This window comes from Lupinus angustifolius, chromosome LG11 (assembly GCF_001865875.1).
Source record: "Lupinus angustifolius cultivar Tanjil chromosome LG11, LupAngTanjil_v1.0, whole genome shotgun sequence".
Taxonomy (NCBI): Eukaryota; Viridiplantae; Streptophyta; class Magnoliopsida; order Fabales; family Fabaceae; genus Lupinus; species Lupinus angustifolius.
The window spans coordinates 3,741,793-3,759,373 of NC_032019.1; the positions used below are offsets into that span (position 1 = coordinate 3,741,793).

Below are 17,581 nucleotides of genomic sequence, written 5' to 3' on the forward strand. Positions count from 1 at the left end.
TTTGAAACTTACACTATGGGAGATGATTAAAATCCTTAGTTACCTTCATATGAAGAAGAAAAATTGGAATAAAGAATATATGAAATAAAAATACTATTTTTAATGGATTTCTACAAAAAATTATTTTCCCTTTTTATGCAATCATCTATTGGCTCATATGAAAATATTTACACTTTATAATAATTGCATTAGAATATTTATATATTAATGTGAGTCACACATGTATAACTTTTTTTGTTTTTGAAAATCATCTAATGTCTCTCTAATATAACAATAGTTCTTAATTCCTCTAACACAAAATAAAAAAATTGTTTTATGACTCTATAATTTAACCTATTTGATTATTGCCTTTTTTTTATGTTAATAGTAGTGGTAAACATGGGAGCATTGTTGTACCACTGCATGTACTATGTGATTGATTGGAAAAATATATTTGAATTAAAAAATTAATTTAACTATTTTTATAACTAATCACAACTCATGGTATAGTGGCACAACACGTGGAACAACAGATATGTACCCGGTAAACAAGGTCGAGTTGGAGAGGATAATACTTGTTTTTTGCTTTAATGATCGAATTATTTTTTGAACCCGAATCTGGTCGTAGATTCTAAGCTAACCCGATCTCAAATGTCGATTGAGTCAGAATTTGTATCTAAACTCAACTATAAATCTGATTAAATATAATGCATACTCATTTTAAATAAAGTGTTCTCAGTATTATTTATTATTATGAATATGTAATTTGACATATAAAAATGACATATATATATTGTTAATGGTGTACATATGATGAAAAATTAGAGAACCAATGATAATTTCAACTAAATAAATATTATTATTCTATACATAATTATACACATACAAATACAATGAATATATGTAATGTAATCATAGGCTGAGTATATAATAAAAAATTAATTGCAATTCAAAGACGTAACACACAAAGAAACAAATTTACGGATTAAAAACAAAAAACCTTATTCAAGGGGAAGTCAGCATCGTATATTTTGTTTGTAATTAAAATTGAGATTGAAATTACTTTGTCTTTATCACAATAATAACAGTAAATTGCAAAAATAAATATGGCTAATACGGCTACAACTACAATGGATATGCATATACTCCCAAAACTACCATAATATTACAGTCACAAACTTAGTTTCAATTCCTTCCACGGTTATCATAACAATAGCTCGAACTAATGAGTTTTTATTTTTTAAAACTAATATGCCACCTACCCTATCACAGTTTAATTTTGTAGACATTTACCATTGAAAAGGTTTGACAAATTCAAATCAAAATAATTTATTATATAACTAAAAGACATTACAAATGATTAGACAAGAGAAAGTCAAATAATTTCTTATAGGATAAAAATCAAGATAAATTTAAATAAAATAAAATAAATTAAATAGTAAATAAGATACTTGTGTATCTATCCAAATATCTAACAAAAGTAACTAGCGAAATAAATAAAGTTATATCGGTTGACGCATTAGAGAAGCTGAAGATGGCGAGAAAAAGCAGCAGTTGTACAATTTGCGAGAATTCGAATCTAGCTTCGATATGTTCCGTTTGTGTTAACTATAGGTATTTGCTGTAATTATTCAATTTCCTTCATCATTTTATTTATATATTTTGTTTTCATGATTTTTGTATTTTCAGGTTGAATGAGTATAACGCTTCATTAAAATCGCTGAAAGACCGTAGGGATTCATTGTACTCAAAATTGAGCGAAGTTCTTGTCCTCAAGGTACATGATCCTAAGTAAACTTAGTTTCGTAAATGAATTTGATCATATTCAATATAAAAATTAGGGGAGGATGATGTTTAAAATAATAAAGAATAACAAGTAATTAAGCCAGAAGATAAATAACAATTTCGATACACTATAGCTTCATTTTTTGTTGACAAAAGTCTATAACTCTATATTATACATCAAGCACGCAAACCATACCTTAAATTCTGTGTTAGTGAAGTTTAAAAGAATTACCAAGTGTACCTAGTGTCTACCTATCCATATAGGCGTTTTTCTGCATCCTAGACATAGGGTTTTAAATTGTATTTGCATTGGCAGTTATGTTGCGATTGCGGGCATTCCAAGCATCAGGTTGTGGATTGTGGTGTATAGTATTTTTTTTTTGTGGATGAAAAATTGTTTTTAAACTTGATGCAGTGTGACACTCGGCCTCAATGTTGTGTGATGTGGTGACATCACTGTGATTCAGTGTCATACCCCATTGCATTTGCAGGATAATGCGGTTGTAGCGGTCACCTCAACTGCAATACTGTGGCCACATCAGCTGATGTGGTCTACAATTTGAACACCCTTGCCCACCCTGCAATCAATTGAGCTACTCTTAAGTCATAGTTGATATAATTGATGTGCTTAGTGGAAATTCCTGTTCAGTGATTGATCCTTTTTGCTTTGCATGTTTGTATCAGTACTTTTTTTCTTGTTAGTCCCTGTACAGATTCTTTCATATTGTTTTTGGACATTGTCGTTTTCTTTTGAAATTTCCCATTTTATATGGCAAGGCCTAAACTATATTTTTGGAAGGCACCCTGTGATACTGTTATTCATTTGGGTTAATATTTTTCTCCATAATGTTGATAAGGGAACGGAAGATGACCAGAATAATTGGAGAGTGCTTCAACATGAAAAACTTGCAAGGTTGAGGGAGAAGCTCCGTCATAGTAAAGAACAAGTGACTCAAGGTTAGGAACTTTCATATGCAAAATGAATTTATAGATATGCAAATATCACTTGTTGGACCTAGACTAACGAGTAACCTTGCAGGAAGAGCCAAGATAGAAACTATATCTACCGATCTGAAACTTAAATACGAAGTGCTTGAATCTGCCCTTTCTACGGTATTTTATTTACTATTTGTTAACCTTTCTTTGCTAATGCTATTGCCATGGTTGTAGCAATTACTGATTAATTTTAATGATTTGTTTTGAAACCGGACCAGGCCGGCTGGTTCAACCGTAAAACTGGGTTTCGTTCGGGTCCATTCAACCCCTAGAACCTTTATGTGAAGAAAACACAGGTGACAAACCGGTAAAACTGGTGGAAAGCCATGTAAACCGGTAAAACTGGTGAAAAGCCATGTAAACCGGTAAAAACTAGTGGTCCCATGGTTCAGCCCGTGTAGCATTTTCTTGAAATAAATCTAGAGACTAGTGTGTAGAAATGAAAGAAGGGAGAAGGGAGAAGGAAGTTGACCGAGTGATACATAGGCATTTTGTTAAGGAATAGAGAGTGAGATGGTAGATCTAAGAAGATGAAGAATGAAATGGACATAGAAAAAAGAATATTTGAGGGATAAGCACTTTATGTAAGTGAGAAGGTGATGCAGACCTTGCGGCTGCTGCAATGTCGATTAACAAGGATGATATATGCTTGAAACCCAATCTTTGGTATATGGAAAATAAGGTTCTTACACTCTTACATTTTATTCATCAAGCCACAAGCCCTTCCATAAGTTCCCTTTATAATCTCTGTCCCTATAATTAATGGACTAGAAACTAAGCCCGGACTTGTTTATTGCAACTTTTAAACCATGTTTCAATTAATATAATTACATTTGTTTAATTTGTTAAATTTAACATAAACTATTCTTATATCCTCTCTTCGTTATTTGATATATGATATAATATATATTTTTGTTAACAGACAAATCATTAAACCGTGAACCAGTGGATTCACCAGTTTAATGACCAGTCCTGTTTTTAAAACATTGGTTTAATTTGAATGCACATGAAGATGCTGGATGATAATTTTTTATCTTTGCAGTTGGAAAAGAATAGAGTGGAACAACTGGAAAAGTTCTACCCTAATCTTATATGCACCCAGAGCTTAGGGCATGTAAGCACTGATTGTTTTTTACTCCCAGTCATATTGAATTGTTTCATGTATTATACATTAATAGAGAATTTTTCTAGACAGTAGGATTTAAAATAACTATTTAAGACCTATCTACATTGCCTTAATGTTCGAGCACATGCCCTTGATGCTTTCTTTCTAATATCACATGTGGAATATATTTTATGTTTCTAAGAACAAAATAATTTATGCTCATGTTTTCATGATGAAGGTGGCGATTACCTCAGAGCTTCTTCATAAACAGTCTGTAGTCATAAAACAGATATGCAGGTTGTTTCAACAACGACGGGTAAAGTAAATATATGGTGATCAGTATTCTGTTTGTTTATCTCAATAAATGTGATTTATTCAATTCTATTTCCTTTCTAAATGCTCTTTTTTAATGGATATTTGTAATCATGCATGAACTTCCAGTTTTATTTCTTTCCTTACTAAAAGCTAGAGTGGTTGCCAAATAATAGGTTTTAGTTTTTGATCCATCTAAGGCTTCATTGGCAAATTGCATTTGAGATTAGTGTTTAGACTGAGGAAAAGAGAGATAAAAAAATATGATTGCTGTGCTTATAATTTATGGAGCGCCTATTGAGGAAAAGATGGTAGAGTCTTGCCTTTTGGCCATGTGAAAGAGTACAATTGAAGTCCTACTAGAAGAGTTGCCTAGATAGTAGAATCCCAACAATTAGAGGTATAGCCGTATAAGGCCCAGAAAAACTATAAGCGGAAACATTGAAAAGGGCTTGGATCTAAATGGCTTTTCTGGAGACCTGGTTTATAATAAAGCACAGTTCACTGGCGTCATTTGATGCAAACCAATCCATCCTAGTGGGAAAAGGCTTTTGATGTTTTTGCTTAAAATTTGAGAAAAATAAAGTCCATATGAGAAACATGAAAGAAAAGCAACCGTTTCCTTATTGGTAAATCTTTGGTCCGAAGTAATATTAAACAATTCTTTTCTAGCAGACTATAAGACTGAAGTCAAATTTAGTGTTATACTGTTATTTTTTCACACCTGCTAGGGAAGTCATTTAAAAATGCCATAGTGATCATGTTATTCTAGTGTCAAGAGGTCATAGAGGGGGAGAGAAGGGATGTTTCTAGTGGTTAATATGATCAAATTTGCAATGCAGTTTTCATATATGCTGTTATCTTTTTGCACCCGTTTGGAAGTTAGTTCAAACATGACCATAGTGCTGATGTCCTTCTGGTGTCAGGTGCTCATAGAGGGAGATAGAAGGGATGGTTCTAGTGGTCAATATGACCAAATTTGCAATGCACGCTTACCAAGAGCACTAGATCCCCACTCTGTTCCATCGGAAGAACTTTCTGCTTCTTTGGGGTAAGTTGTTTTTTCCTCTAAGATCTTATTATGTCCATACATAATGCTTTTGTACAAAGGAATCTGTATTGTGGTATCATAAAACAGTGTTTTTCTGCTTAAAAGTTATGATTATATATGTCGTTAAAGAGTGTTGTCACAAGGCAGATATGGGTTGATGCGGCCAACCCCAGAAGTGCTTCAATTTGATGCTGTGAGGTGATATGGCCATCATTTAAGTGATGCAGATATTTAAGAAATTAACTAATTTTTTTTGCGTATCAAGTATCAACAACTCAACCTAGTTGAGATTTAAATGCAGATTAATTCATTGCAATACCTTAAAAAATACTGCATTGTTAAACATGATAATGTAAGTGAACATCCAATCAAGTGAAAGTCAAGAGGCCAACTGATACATAATGGAAAGAATAAATGCAAATATTTACTCCAGAATATACAAATATGGGTCTGAATAAGAAGATGGATTCAGAGGATAGATGAAGCTTAAGCTTCTAGACTTTTAGTCATACATATTAGTCAAGTTTACATTATTTTTTAGGGTTTTACCATGGATTGCTAGCTTATTTTAAGTTCAGATGGTGTTAGTATACTTACATACCTCTTTAAATTATATCCCTATTGGTATTGTGCATCTTATGTAAAAGTAACTAAGTAAGTTGGCCGGAAATGCATGATGCTGCCACATCAACTAACCCACTTCATCTCAATCCATCTGAGGTAGGAGAGCCATTTTCCGTCCAACTCGCCTAGGCAGCCATATTAGCTGCTTTTGATAACATTGTTCATAAGTTCCTTCATCCTATTTCAACCACGTCCTACTCTGGACCAGAGTCCTTATTGTTACATAAATTAGACTTCGCCTGAATATTCTTGTTACATTGTAACCAGTTATTATCATTATTATGTTTGCCATTTGCAAAGCAGATACATGGTGCAACTTCTAAATCTTGTTGTTCACAACTTGGCTGCCCCAGTACTTCATAACTCTGGTTTTGCGGTAAGCATTCATTCAGAGTCTGAGTAATGTATTGGTGTTGTGCTGAACATCAAGGTTTTAATGTATTCAAATATTCTAGTCAGGCACAGTTATCTTGACGATGTTCATTTGATAGTTTGTATCGTTAAATTATCATTAAAATTCACTTGCTGATATAGTTTTAACTTGGTATCATGTGTGCTGATAGGGTATTAAAGTTTTGTTTTCTGGAAACATTAGTACTATATACAGGGTGCTATCTGCATAAAAGCATCCCCCCCAAAAAAAGAATACTATAGATCTCGTTTCAATTGTTGTGTCCATTTGGTGACTAGTTGTTGTTGCTTAAAGGTTTTTCTAAGATTTTACATTGCTGAGTGTTGACCGGAGTCTGGAAAAATAAAAGTTGCTGAAAATATTTATAGAGATCTTTTCCACGTTTTCATATCATATACACGAGATAGGTTTGAACTTCTTTTCTAATATTTAATGTTACTGGGTTTTGATGTATGTAAAATGTGATTCAGTATTTAAAGTGTAAGGACACTCTCATTTATAGTTTGGTATTTATTGCCAATGGCCAATCTTCCAATATGGCCTTAATGATGCAGTTTTTTTATATCTCTCTAGAAGGGAACTCAGTGTTGTAATTTCTTAGTGATTCTTTTCATCGTACATTAACTCAGGGTTCTTGCTCTCGAATATGGCAACGAGATTCTTATTGGGATGCACGTCCTTCCTCGAGGAGGTATTTTACTGAAAATTTATTTGGCATAGTTTGTAGGGAAGTAACAAGTCTAACCCAAACTACTTTCTGATTTTCAGCAATGAATATCCTCTATTTATACCTCGCCAAAATTATTGCTCAACTAGTGGGGAAAACTCATGGTCGGATAGAAGCTCAAGCAATTTTGGTGTTGCTTCGATGGAATCTGAGAGGAGGCCTCGCCTGGATTCATCGGGGAGTAGTAGCATTAATTATTCTCTAGCTTCTTCACATTCTGTTCAAACACACAAGGATTTGCAGAAAGCGATTTCACTTTTAAAAAAAAGTGTAGCATGCATCACAGCTTATTGTTACAACTCCTTATGTTTGGATGTCCCTTCTGAGGCATCCACGTTTGAAGCATTTGCGAAGTTATTGGCTACACTTTCATCATCCAAGGAAGTTCGATCTGTTTTTTCCTTAAAAATGCCTCGCTCTAGGTAATTGTCCTTCATGTGTCATAATTTGGATGCATAATTTTTTTGCTACTGTATAAACATTGTAAAAAGGTTACTAAATTTTACAAATTGACCATATCCTAATGTTAATGCTGATGTCTCAAGGAGCATTTATATATGAATTAATTTTTTAGTGGACTTTGTTGCTATGTGACAAATCATAGGAACTGCATACCATATGTATTCTGTGAAAATATATTGGTTGTTTAATTCTGGTCTTATACCCCAGTGACACGGGCAACAGTAGCTCTACTGTGTGGTTTAAGAGAAATTTTAATGGACATTCTTATCTGATGTTTTAGGAGATGCCTTTGTTTATGTTATGTTTTGTTGAAGACTAGTTTGATAATCTGTTTTTCTTACTTTCTAATACATCTATGCAACTTGGACCTTTGGAATTTCTGAACAATTATGATTGTATATAGGAGCATTGACCATATGCTTGACATTGTTTTTTGGTGGAAGCTTCTGACTTATGAGTTAAATAGTTTATGTTTACACTTGCATTTTATTTTTCCTCAATGAAGTTTGCTGCAACATCTACTTGTATAGAATGGTGACCGCATAGTGTCTAAACTTTTCTCTTCTTTTTGATTCAGGACATGTAAGCAAATTCAACAGTTGAACAAATCTGTGTGGAATATGAATTCTGCTATTTCATCAACTACTTTGCTGGAAAGTGGACATTCTGTGCCCACAACGGTATAGGTTTACTCATCACTTCTTCAATACTCTATCCTTTCTTTTCTGTTTTGTAAGTGTAAGAGTGTTGAACCTGTGTGATCTCTTTGGGTTCCCATCAGTTAATAAATGTCTATTTGCAACCCCTGTTGTGTTTTATTCATGTCATTCTGTCTCTTATATGCTTTTCCAAGCCGCCATTGGGGAGGAGAGCTGATACGGGAATTCTCTATTTGTATGCTTTTGATAATTCATTTCTATTTGGCTTATGTGCATCTGAACTGTACCTAAAATAGTTAAATCACTGTTCCTAAGATAGTGGCCTTGGGAGCAAAACTAATAGTTATTATATCTAGTTTCTACCTGTAATGGGCATCTTATTTGTATTATGATTCTTGAGCTCAATAGACAGTCAAAATATTTGCTCATCATACATGGGTTTTCAACCTCTCTTGCAGAGAATTGAAAATTATCTGCCGAGTTCTGCTGCCAGTTTTCTTTACACCACTGATTTATCTGAAGGAAAAAATGAGTGCCTAATTGAAGGTTGGGATATTGTAGAGCATCCCAAGTTTCCTCCCCCGCCATCACAGAGTGAGGATGTTGAGCACTGGACTCGAGCTATGTTCATAGATGCTAAAAGGAAGTGATCTTCATCTGCAACAAATCTCTGGTTTCTGTAAGCCCACCTTCTATAGAATTTTTTCTTCATAATTGTTAACAAGAACCACTATATAGTCTTTGCCTCCCACCAATATGAAATTTACACATGAAGTGCACTAAATTCATTTCCTCACATAAGAAAATAAAAAGGCAAAATCAACTAAGGTTGGACAATTGTGTTCACTCAGGTGGTATTTTGGTTAGAGAATATGGTTATGGACTAGACTGCTTGCACTTGCGTTAATATGCCCCTTTTTAAAAAAGTCACTGTCCTGATTATTTCACCGAGTGTGCATAAAAGAGTTGATATGTTGTAAGGATTAGCTGATCTATAAGTTCAACTTTGAAAGATTCAAGACTGATAAGTTCAAATTTATGAAGAAGTTGGATTGGCATGAATTTTAGACGCACTTGCACTTGAACCATTAGTTTATTATTTTATACTTCAAAGTTTTGTACTCAGACAAGAGCCAACTTAATTTTCAACGATTATTATTATAATTATGAAGTCTAACATACTTAAATAAAGATATAGCATTAGCAGCCAACCATTTAGCATTATGTCTTCTTTGAGTAGTTTTATTTTTTGCTTGCACATGCATTTTCATAATTTTATTTGCTTACTGGAAAATTTATCCTCTGTTTCTGACTTTCTGTCCCAGGTTGAAGCTAAGGAAAGGCGACATAACATTCTGGAGGATTAAATTGTACATTAGATGGATGTATATAGATTACAGACTATGCGAAATGTGACACGTAAATATTTATAGGTAAGGTCATTTGATTCCCTGAAAGCTGAAAGTACTCATCAATATGACCCTTATGATTCTGTTATATTAACTGAATGCCATTGACTACTGATTAAGTTGAAAGAGAAAAGGCAAAGATAAAGATAATCAAGGAAGGGGACACACGTGAAAGATAGAGATAATAAAATTTCCAATAACTAATTACAATTTAAAGCTTAAAGCTTTTGAATTGTACAAGTAAATGAAAAATATTTATTATAAAAATAAAATTGTGAGTGCTAATTCATCCCTGAAGGTGTATTCTATCTCCCTAAGCTATTTTTCTAATCTCTAATCTGTAATTAATTATTCCATCAAAAATGCAAAGAATGATATGCATGCTTATTAACAATTAAGCAAACATGAGATGAAAAAAATGTGGTATTAAAAAAATCAATTCTAGAACTAATTTAGGTGAGGCATTGAGCTGGTACGACGTAGCTGATATCTTGGACTAAGAATAAGACATGTCTCTGCTTCTATATCCTGCAATATATAAATGAAGAGCATTAAAATATAAATCACTACGTTTAAGAAAAACAAAGAAACAAGACAGGAGAAAAAAGTAGATAAAACAATGATGAATTATGTGAGCACCATCTTCCTTGTCATATCAAGGATCATTCTGATGTTAATTATATCATTAAGTAGGGTATGTTCAGATCCAAACCATTAAAAAAATCAAAAACTAGTACAAAAAATTGAAATCACAAAAAAACCGAATTTGCTTGGATCATAACAGACTGGTTTTTAGAGAATGGTCCAGTTCTATTTTTGTTCTAATTTCAAAAAACCAGACTGATCCAGGATATTATTACCTATACACAAAAAATGAAGAATATTTCAATTTTGAATTAATACTAATTACCTATGCTAATTTTTCATATTTTCTAATTGTTAAAAGTGTTATTACTTTTTTGTTAATGTTTTCTTTGTCAAAATTATGCTTATGTGTTACTAGTATTGCTTTGGTGGTGTTTTAATTTTCGTAATTGTTTTTATTTTTAGTTCAAATTGATATTATTGATGTTTAATTAAATGTTCCATAATATCATACTTGAAAATGTGTTATTGTTGTTTTTCTATTAAAAAATCAAACTAAGTTTGGTTAAAATTGTATATAACTTTTGTATCATATTTCTTAATGTAAATCTATCAAACTAAATTAAACCGTATGTTATATATATGTTTGGATTAGATAACATTTTTGCCTAATAACCAATCCAAACTGGCTGAAAACACGCTTATCATTGAGTTTTCTTCCCACCAACGATCATTTTGGTGTTACCCTTACTCTAATTGTAAATAATAGAGTAAATTACACTCACATTCCTTGAGTTTTAGTGAAATTATACAAATCATTCCTCCATTTTTACACCTACAAAAAGCCACTAATTTTTATATATACATTGACTACCCACGTATGAGAAATAAGTATGATTATTTAAACAAAAAAAGATGATAAGTGTAATTAAGTTAAACAAAATATGTTATATTATAGAAACAAGTACAAATACTATATGAGCCAATACATTTTCATTATCATCTTTTTGAATAAAAAATCACATTTATTTCTCATGTAAGGGTAATCAGTATAATATATGTATAAAAATCCAGTGGTTTTATAGGTATAAAAAATGGATGGGTGATTTGTATTATTTTACTAAAACTGAGAGGATATCAATATAATTTCCTCTAAATTATATTAATAATAATTCTTTTCTAATTGATGCTTAATCTTACGATATTATACAATGGTTTCTTTTTCAAATGATGATCATTTAAGTTATGCATTTTCTCCCAATGATAATATTATTAAAGAATTATTTTCTCTTTATGGAACTATATAATTAATTGTTTATTTTCATTTTCAATAAATTATTAAGCCTTAACTTATTTCCCACAGGTATCTTTGTACTAGAGTAATCCTGTCCGAACTGAGAACATCTATAGGTAGGGGTGGCAATATGGGCTTGGCCCGATGGGCCAGCCCGTTCGGATAGCTATTTTAAGCAGGCCGGGCTGATGATTTTAGCCCAAAAACCTATATTCAGCCCGTTTTTTAGATGGGCCAAGGAGGACCGGGCCGGGCTGCCCCGACGGGCCATTGTTAAAAAAATAAAAAAACTAAATCCTATTAATATTGAAGGTCATAATGTATGTTTTTTAGTTATTTTGGACAACAATTAATATGGAAGGTCATAATTCAAATCCTATTAATATTGATAATGTGATGGAAGACGTTGAAGACTCATAATTCAAATCCTATTATGACTTAGAAGTTTTATTGTGAACTAATAGTCTAAAAGTTTAAGACTGTGTTGGTTTCTTCTTTAGAATTTACAAGTTTTAAGGTAAGATGTTATGTTGTTATTGTAATATTGTAGACTTATATTTGTGATTTTTTGTTTTAAAAGACATTTATCAAATTTGTTGATTATTTTTTGTCTAAAAGCTCTAATTATATAAATTTTGGAGGGGGAAACGGGCCAGCCCGTCAGCCTGCCAGCCCTGCAAAATATGGGCCGGGCTGACATTTTGAGCCCTTTTAACAATACGGCCCGGGCCGGGCCATCCCTTATTTTGGCGGCCAAAGACGGGCCGGGTCGACCCACATTTCCAGCCCTATCTATAGGTACGTGAGACTAACTCTCACAGCAGACATTTTTCCACCCACAAGACTCGAATCCGATACCTTGTTAAGGTGAATCAAGCATATACCACTTGAACCAACGCTTGTTGGTACAATATATGTGGATTGACATGACAATATCTAATCTAAGATTTAATTGATTTCATTTCTATAATTTATGTATATTAGAGAATAATGTATATCCTGGTATAAGGAGATAAATTATCTCCTCCAGCAAATAAAATCATGACATGTGTCCTATTTATATTTCTAAAACTAAATAAACAGTACACATATCATACTTTTACTATCTAAAAGAGATAAATTATCTCTTAATAATAAGTAATACTTTATTCTATATTTATTATTTGAGTTATTATTACCTCCCGTAGCGGTCCATTTGGAGTGACTCATATTTGAGTGATGTCCATAACCTAAATTTAATACAAAAAAGTATAGGAATGTCACGACTAGGGGCAAGACAGCACATACATTAACAATGTTATTTGTATTCTCAAGTTGATAAAGTATAAACAAAATATACCTTCCATTTGTGAATCGAACTATTTGTTCTCAGCAAGCGTTCCTTGTCAGCCTCTAACTTATTTATATACGCCTTCATCCATCACATAAAGAAGAACGATAAATTTCCATTTCAAGATATCATTGACAAACGGTCTTTTTCTAGTGGGAGCAAAAATAATTTTTGTATAATTAAGATTTGACACTAAGACACTACTTTTATGTAGCGATGACAACCAAACAAAATGGACATGGGTAGTGCTTTCCCATATTTATACTCATATTATTTGTGGATATTCATATAAGTAATGAGTAATTGCGGATACCCAACGAATTTTTAATTGTAAAATATATATTTATATATTTTCTAATAATCAACATATATATATATATATAAAATAATTATTAAATTAACAAATAAATTTATGTACAAGTTAAATTTATCATAATATTTCAATTATTAAAGTTCATTATAAAATAATAATAAAATAGATAATATATATTTATAAAATAATAAAAGTATAATATATATCAATTATTTAATTATATAAATAAATTTATAAAATATGCGGGCAACTGGAGGGTGAGTATCATAATACTTATCCTATCCATAAACTATTTTTATAGATATGCATTATAGATATTTTAGCGGATTCCCACAAATTCCATATTTTTTCCATCTCTACTTTTTTATGTGAGTATTGGAGGAACATTATCCTTAATAAGGAAATGATCCTCTCTCAAATATTGAAATGTGAGAGGAAATATAAAAATATATGTTTTTAATTTATTTGTTTAATAAAATCATATGGATCTTTAGTTTTTTTTAGTATAATATGTCAGAATTTGAGCTTAGTATTAGTCTATGAAGTATTAGAAAAATCACAATCTCTATTGATAACATCACATGCATTATATCAAACTATGGATCACAATATATTGTGGTTCTTCCATAATTTCCACAATTATAGTGTATCATTAAAACATAATGATATCATAATGATGTGATGTACCCAAACTAATGTTATGAAAATCAAGGCCGGACTGAGTGGTCCGACCACTTCAATTAACTAAATAAGGGTTGGACCGCTTTGAACTATAGAAATCCTTATCTAACCATGTTAAAACTTGGTTAAACCCAGAATAACTCAGGAAGTAACACATATGTTTTACTTAAAATTAAAAAAAAAATGGAATTACTATAATATTTTGTTTTAATCCGGTCCAAAAACAAAAACCGAATTTGCTTGAATATAATTGTACATGTATATATGAAAATTATTAATTAGATATGAAATCACCTCATGTGTGCAGATAATTTAACCATTTAAACCTAATACGAGGCATCTTGCAGTTTGACATCCGACTTGGAGTTTACAAGATTGGTCCAAACACAAAGCAGCCCCATTAGGGTAGTATCACTATTGTCAAATTCTAAAACATTTATGGTATAAGGCATTATTAGATCCAATACAACCAACAAAAGGTGAGTTCAATTCTTGGGAGTTAAACACACACCCAAAATTCCTTAACCAGATGAGGGTAAGCCTTGGTAAAAAAATGTATGCTGCCACTGTTGCAAGTATGGTATTAACTGCAACATCATTTGTGGGTTTGAAGTTGCTTTCATGTCTGCAGCTATGTTGCATTTGATGTAGGTACGTTGGATTTAAAGCAATTGTGGGAAAAAATATAGCCACAAATATGATTATAAAATACACTTTAAAACCAAAATGGCACGAGGATTCTAAGCATGTTCTGTGTGCAATGGTGAATGTGAGTGACGTATCATCTGAGTGTCAAATCCTTCATACAAATATAAGTAAAACCAGCAAACTATGCTAACCTGCTTTTTTGCCCTAGATTTAGCAGCAGATTCTCTGTTCTTGGCCATTCTCCTTTGCCTCCTCTCAATGGTCTTCTCCATCATTTCATTTGGGTCTATACGCATCCTTCCAAAAACACCACCACCTTCTTTTGTCTCTGAACTTGTGGATGGTGGCATTGCTGAAACCATTGAGTTTTCTGAATAAACCATTTCAAAATCTGGGTTCTCATAAACCAATTCAGAAGAAACATTAAACTGACGATGAAGCTCCTCTTGTTGGTGAAAATTGATATCAGGCACTTGCATTGGCATTGATAACCAATTATGCTGCTGCTGTGACACTATTACCATTGGGTCATCAATTGGCATAAATGGTTGAGGTTCAGCAATAGCAGCAGGTGGGACATAATAATCTTCTATTTCTCTAAAACTTGATTGATGCAATTGATTGTTTTCCATTGATGTCTTAAATTGTTGTCCTTGAAGCACCTCCCACAACTCATGACAGTTTTGATTACCAAAACTGGTCCCATTCAAACACCCTATAGGAAAAGAACTAGGTGTGTTTGGCACAAATTGTTCATTAATTTCAGTTGATGAGATCACATTTTTTAGAAGCTCATCCACTTGCATGTTATGGTGGAGAGGATTCCCTGTGTGTCCCAAATGAGAACTTTGCACCTCATCATCAAAATTGAAATTATATAAAGGGCCATCTCTAACCATAGCTGGGAACTTTGACCCTTGAGCTCTATTAGGAGAACCCCTATCCATTCAACAAAAGAAATACTTTAGAGATGGGGAGGGAAAATGAAACAAGTATTTTAAGGACAAAAAATGAAACAAGTGTTAAGGAGCAAAAAATGAATCAAGTATTAAGGAGAAAAAAATGAACAAGTTAAGAAAACAAGGTATTAATTGTTGCTACAATCTAATCTATCCACTGAGTATAATGGAAATTCCTAGAGAGGAAAAAGTGTAAATCCTAAATATGTGCAAATTAGACAGTTTGATATTTATAACAGTTTTATGAGCAGGTTGCAGTGAATAACTGAAGAGAAAAGCTTAACCATACAAGCGAAATCTGTGCCGCCCTAGAGGAATGAGATTGTTTAGAAACAACGTAAATGGCTCCAATTTCTTTAACAAATTCCTATTTTTAGATAGATAAATATAAATAATTAGTGTGTGCGCATCTCAACAACCAAATATTTTTAATAAGAACTACTACTTTGATATTTGCCCTAAATTATTGGGATTAGAAGTCAAATATAAATATATATATCCTAAAAAACCCAACGAACCAATGAATATTATTACAGTGATAATAACATTTTTCTTGTGGTTTCATTTTCATGGGAATAAAAGAATAATATACATTGAAGAAGAATATATAGAATAACCAGTATTGTATGAGGAAGAATATACAGAATAACATATCGTACCAAGAAAAATATATAAATAATAATTATTTCAGAGCATATTCTCTAATGGTATGTATCATGGATGCATATGATGTTTTAATTAAAATTCCAGAATTCATATATAGTTGATGGAAGATTGATGATAGATAAAGCTACATACGATGAAACTTGGTAATAAATAATAAACAAATTTCAATTTTAGAGGGAGTTATATGCATTTATACAGAGTCGATCCAACATCCTCCACTTACCGAGCGTATTTTCCCTATACTCTTACTTGTCTTAGAGAATATTTGGATTAATAGATCATATTATTATTTAGAGTTTATTTAGTTTTACATAGTAACATTTATCTTGTTCATTATTATTTTAATATTTACTATATTATTTTACGTATATAATAATAAATTATTTGGATTGAAACACATTTTACTGTTCCTAATTTTTATAACTTCAAGGAAAATAAATATGTATCACTTAACCCAATTATTTTAATTAATTAGTCCATATATTTAAATTCCATGCAAAATTAATTCACTTTTAGGACTTGAAAAATATAAGATTTCTACACTGTACTCATGTTTTTTCTATGGATTATGCAATTCCCTGCCTAATTTACACAAATAGCGTGTCGATGATGATAAGTCTCAAAGTAACAGGCGCAAGGAAGATAAAGGAGAAAAGAAGAACAATCTTTTATTTCTTGATACTCAATATAGAGAATCAGAGAGAGAGAGAGAGAGAGAATAGAATGATGATCAGCAAGAAAAGCTTGATCAATTACAAAGTAGTTCTGAATTCTAAAAGAGGAAAAGTTGTTAAAACAGTTTACAATGCAATGATATATATAGCAGATGAAACATAAAATTGAATTGGGCTAGTTAAGACAAAAGGCCCAATAGTATCATTAAAAGACTAAAGCCCAGGAAAGGCAAGACGAAGCAGCTTATTGACGTCATTGTTGCTTGAGAGTGAAGGTATTTGTTTTCCATCCCCCTCAAGTTGGTAGGTGGAGATCACGAAGCCCCAACTTGGAAATGAAGGAGTGGAACGATTTATTCTGTAGAGGTTTTTTAAAAACATCAGCCAACTGTTCTGATGAGGAGATAAGAAGAAGTTTAACAATGCCATTTTGTATTTCTCACGAACCACATGACAATCTATTTCGATGTGTTTCGCATGTTCATGGAAGACGAGGTTATGAGCAAGGTAGATAGTAGACTTTTTGTCACAAAAAACAAGGGTTGGAACTTTGAGTGGAAGTTGAAGGTCATTGAAAAGATAATTCAACCATTGTATCTCACAAACAAGAGTTCCCAAGGCACATTACTCTACTTCAGAGGAGGATCGACTCACTGTTTTTTGTTTGTTGGTTTTCTAGGACACGATGGAAGAGCCTAGGAAGATGCAGAACCCAATGATGGACCTTCTTGTGTCTAAGCAACATGGCCAGTCAGAGTCTACAAAGGCTGAGAGTTTGAGTTGGAAGGAAAAAATAGACCTAATGAAGGAGAAGATTTTATGTAGTGAAGGACCCGTATTGCAGCATCGTAGTGAGTGTCATGAGGAGTGTGCATATAAAGGCTAAGTTGTTGAACAACATAAGAGATGT

The 17,581-nt window shown here is 32.3% G+C and overlaps 2 protein-coding genes across 2 annotated transcripts; one reads left to right on the forward strand and one right to left on the reverse strand.

Annotated features, from left to right (window-relative positions):
- LOC109361169 lies at positions 1,484-9,567 on the forward strand. The gene is made up of 13 exons (XM_019606518.1): positions 1,484-1,593; positions 1,669-1,756; positions 2,622-2,721; positions 2,804-2,877; positions 3,803-3,874; positions 4,104-4,181; positions 5,104-5,228; positions 6,156-6,228; positions 6,894-6,955; positions 7,033-7,413; positions 8,031-8,133; positions 8,571-8,791; positions 9,438-9,567. Exons 1-12 carry the CDS (start codon positions 1,514-1,516, stop codon positions 8,760-8,762), a joined length of 1,428 nt encoding a protein of 475 aa, XP_019462063.1. The 5' UTR covers positions 1,484-1,513; the 3' UTR covers positions 8,763-8,791; positions 9,438-9,567.
- On the reverse strand, positions 9,891-15,523 carry LOC109360030 (ABSCISIC ACID-INSENSITIVE 5-like protein 2). The gene is made up of 2 exons (XM_019604773.1): positions 14,564-15,523; positions 9,891-10,049 (listed from the first exon to the last, which is right to left on the reverse strand). The coding sequence occupies exons 1-2, from the start codon at positions 15,317-15,319 to the stop codon at positions 9,969-9,971; spliced, it is 837 nt and encodes a 278-aa protein (XP_019460318.1). The 5' UTR covers positions 15,320-15,523; the 3' UTR covers positions 9,891-9,968.

What these genes read in the sequence shown, in the direction of transcription:
- LOC109361169 (XM_019606518.1), top strand. Translation starts at nt 1,514, where the DNA reads ATGGCGAGAAAAAGCAGCAGTTGTACAATTTGCGAGAATTCGAATCTA. An exon ending in TCCGTTTGTGTTAACTATAG is followed by an intron (nt 1,594 to 1,668) that starts GTATTTGCTGTA and finishes TTGTATTTTCAG; the next exon opens with GTTGAATGAGTATAACGCTT. An exon ending in GCGAAGTTCTTGTCCTCAAG is followed by an intron (nt 1,757 to 2,621) that starts GTACATGATCCT and finishes AATGTTGATAAG; the next exon opens with GGAACGGAAGATGACCAGAA.
- LOC109360030 (XM_019604773.1), bottom strand. Translation starts at nt 15,319, where the DNA reads ATGGATAGGGGTTCTCCTAATAGAGCTCAAGGGTCAAAGTTCCCAGCT. An exon ending in AATCTAGGGCAAAAAAGCAG is followed by an intron (nt 10,050 to 14,563) that starts GTTAGCATAGTT and finishes TATATATTGCAG; the next exon opens with GATATAGAAGCAGAGACATG.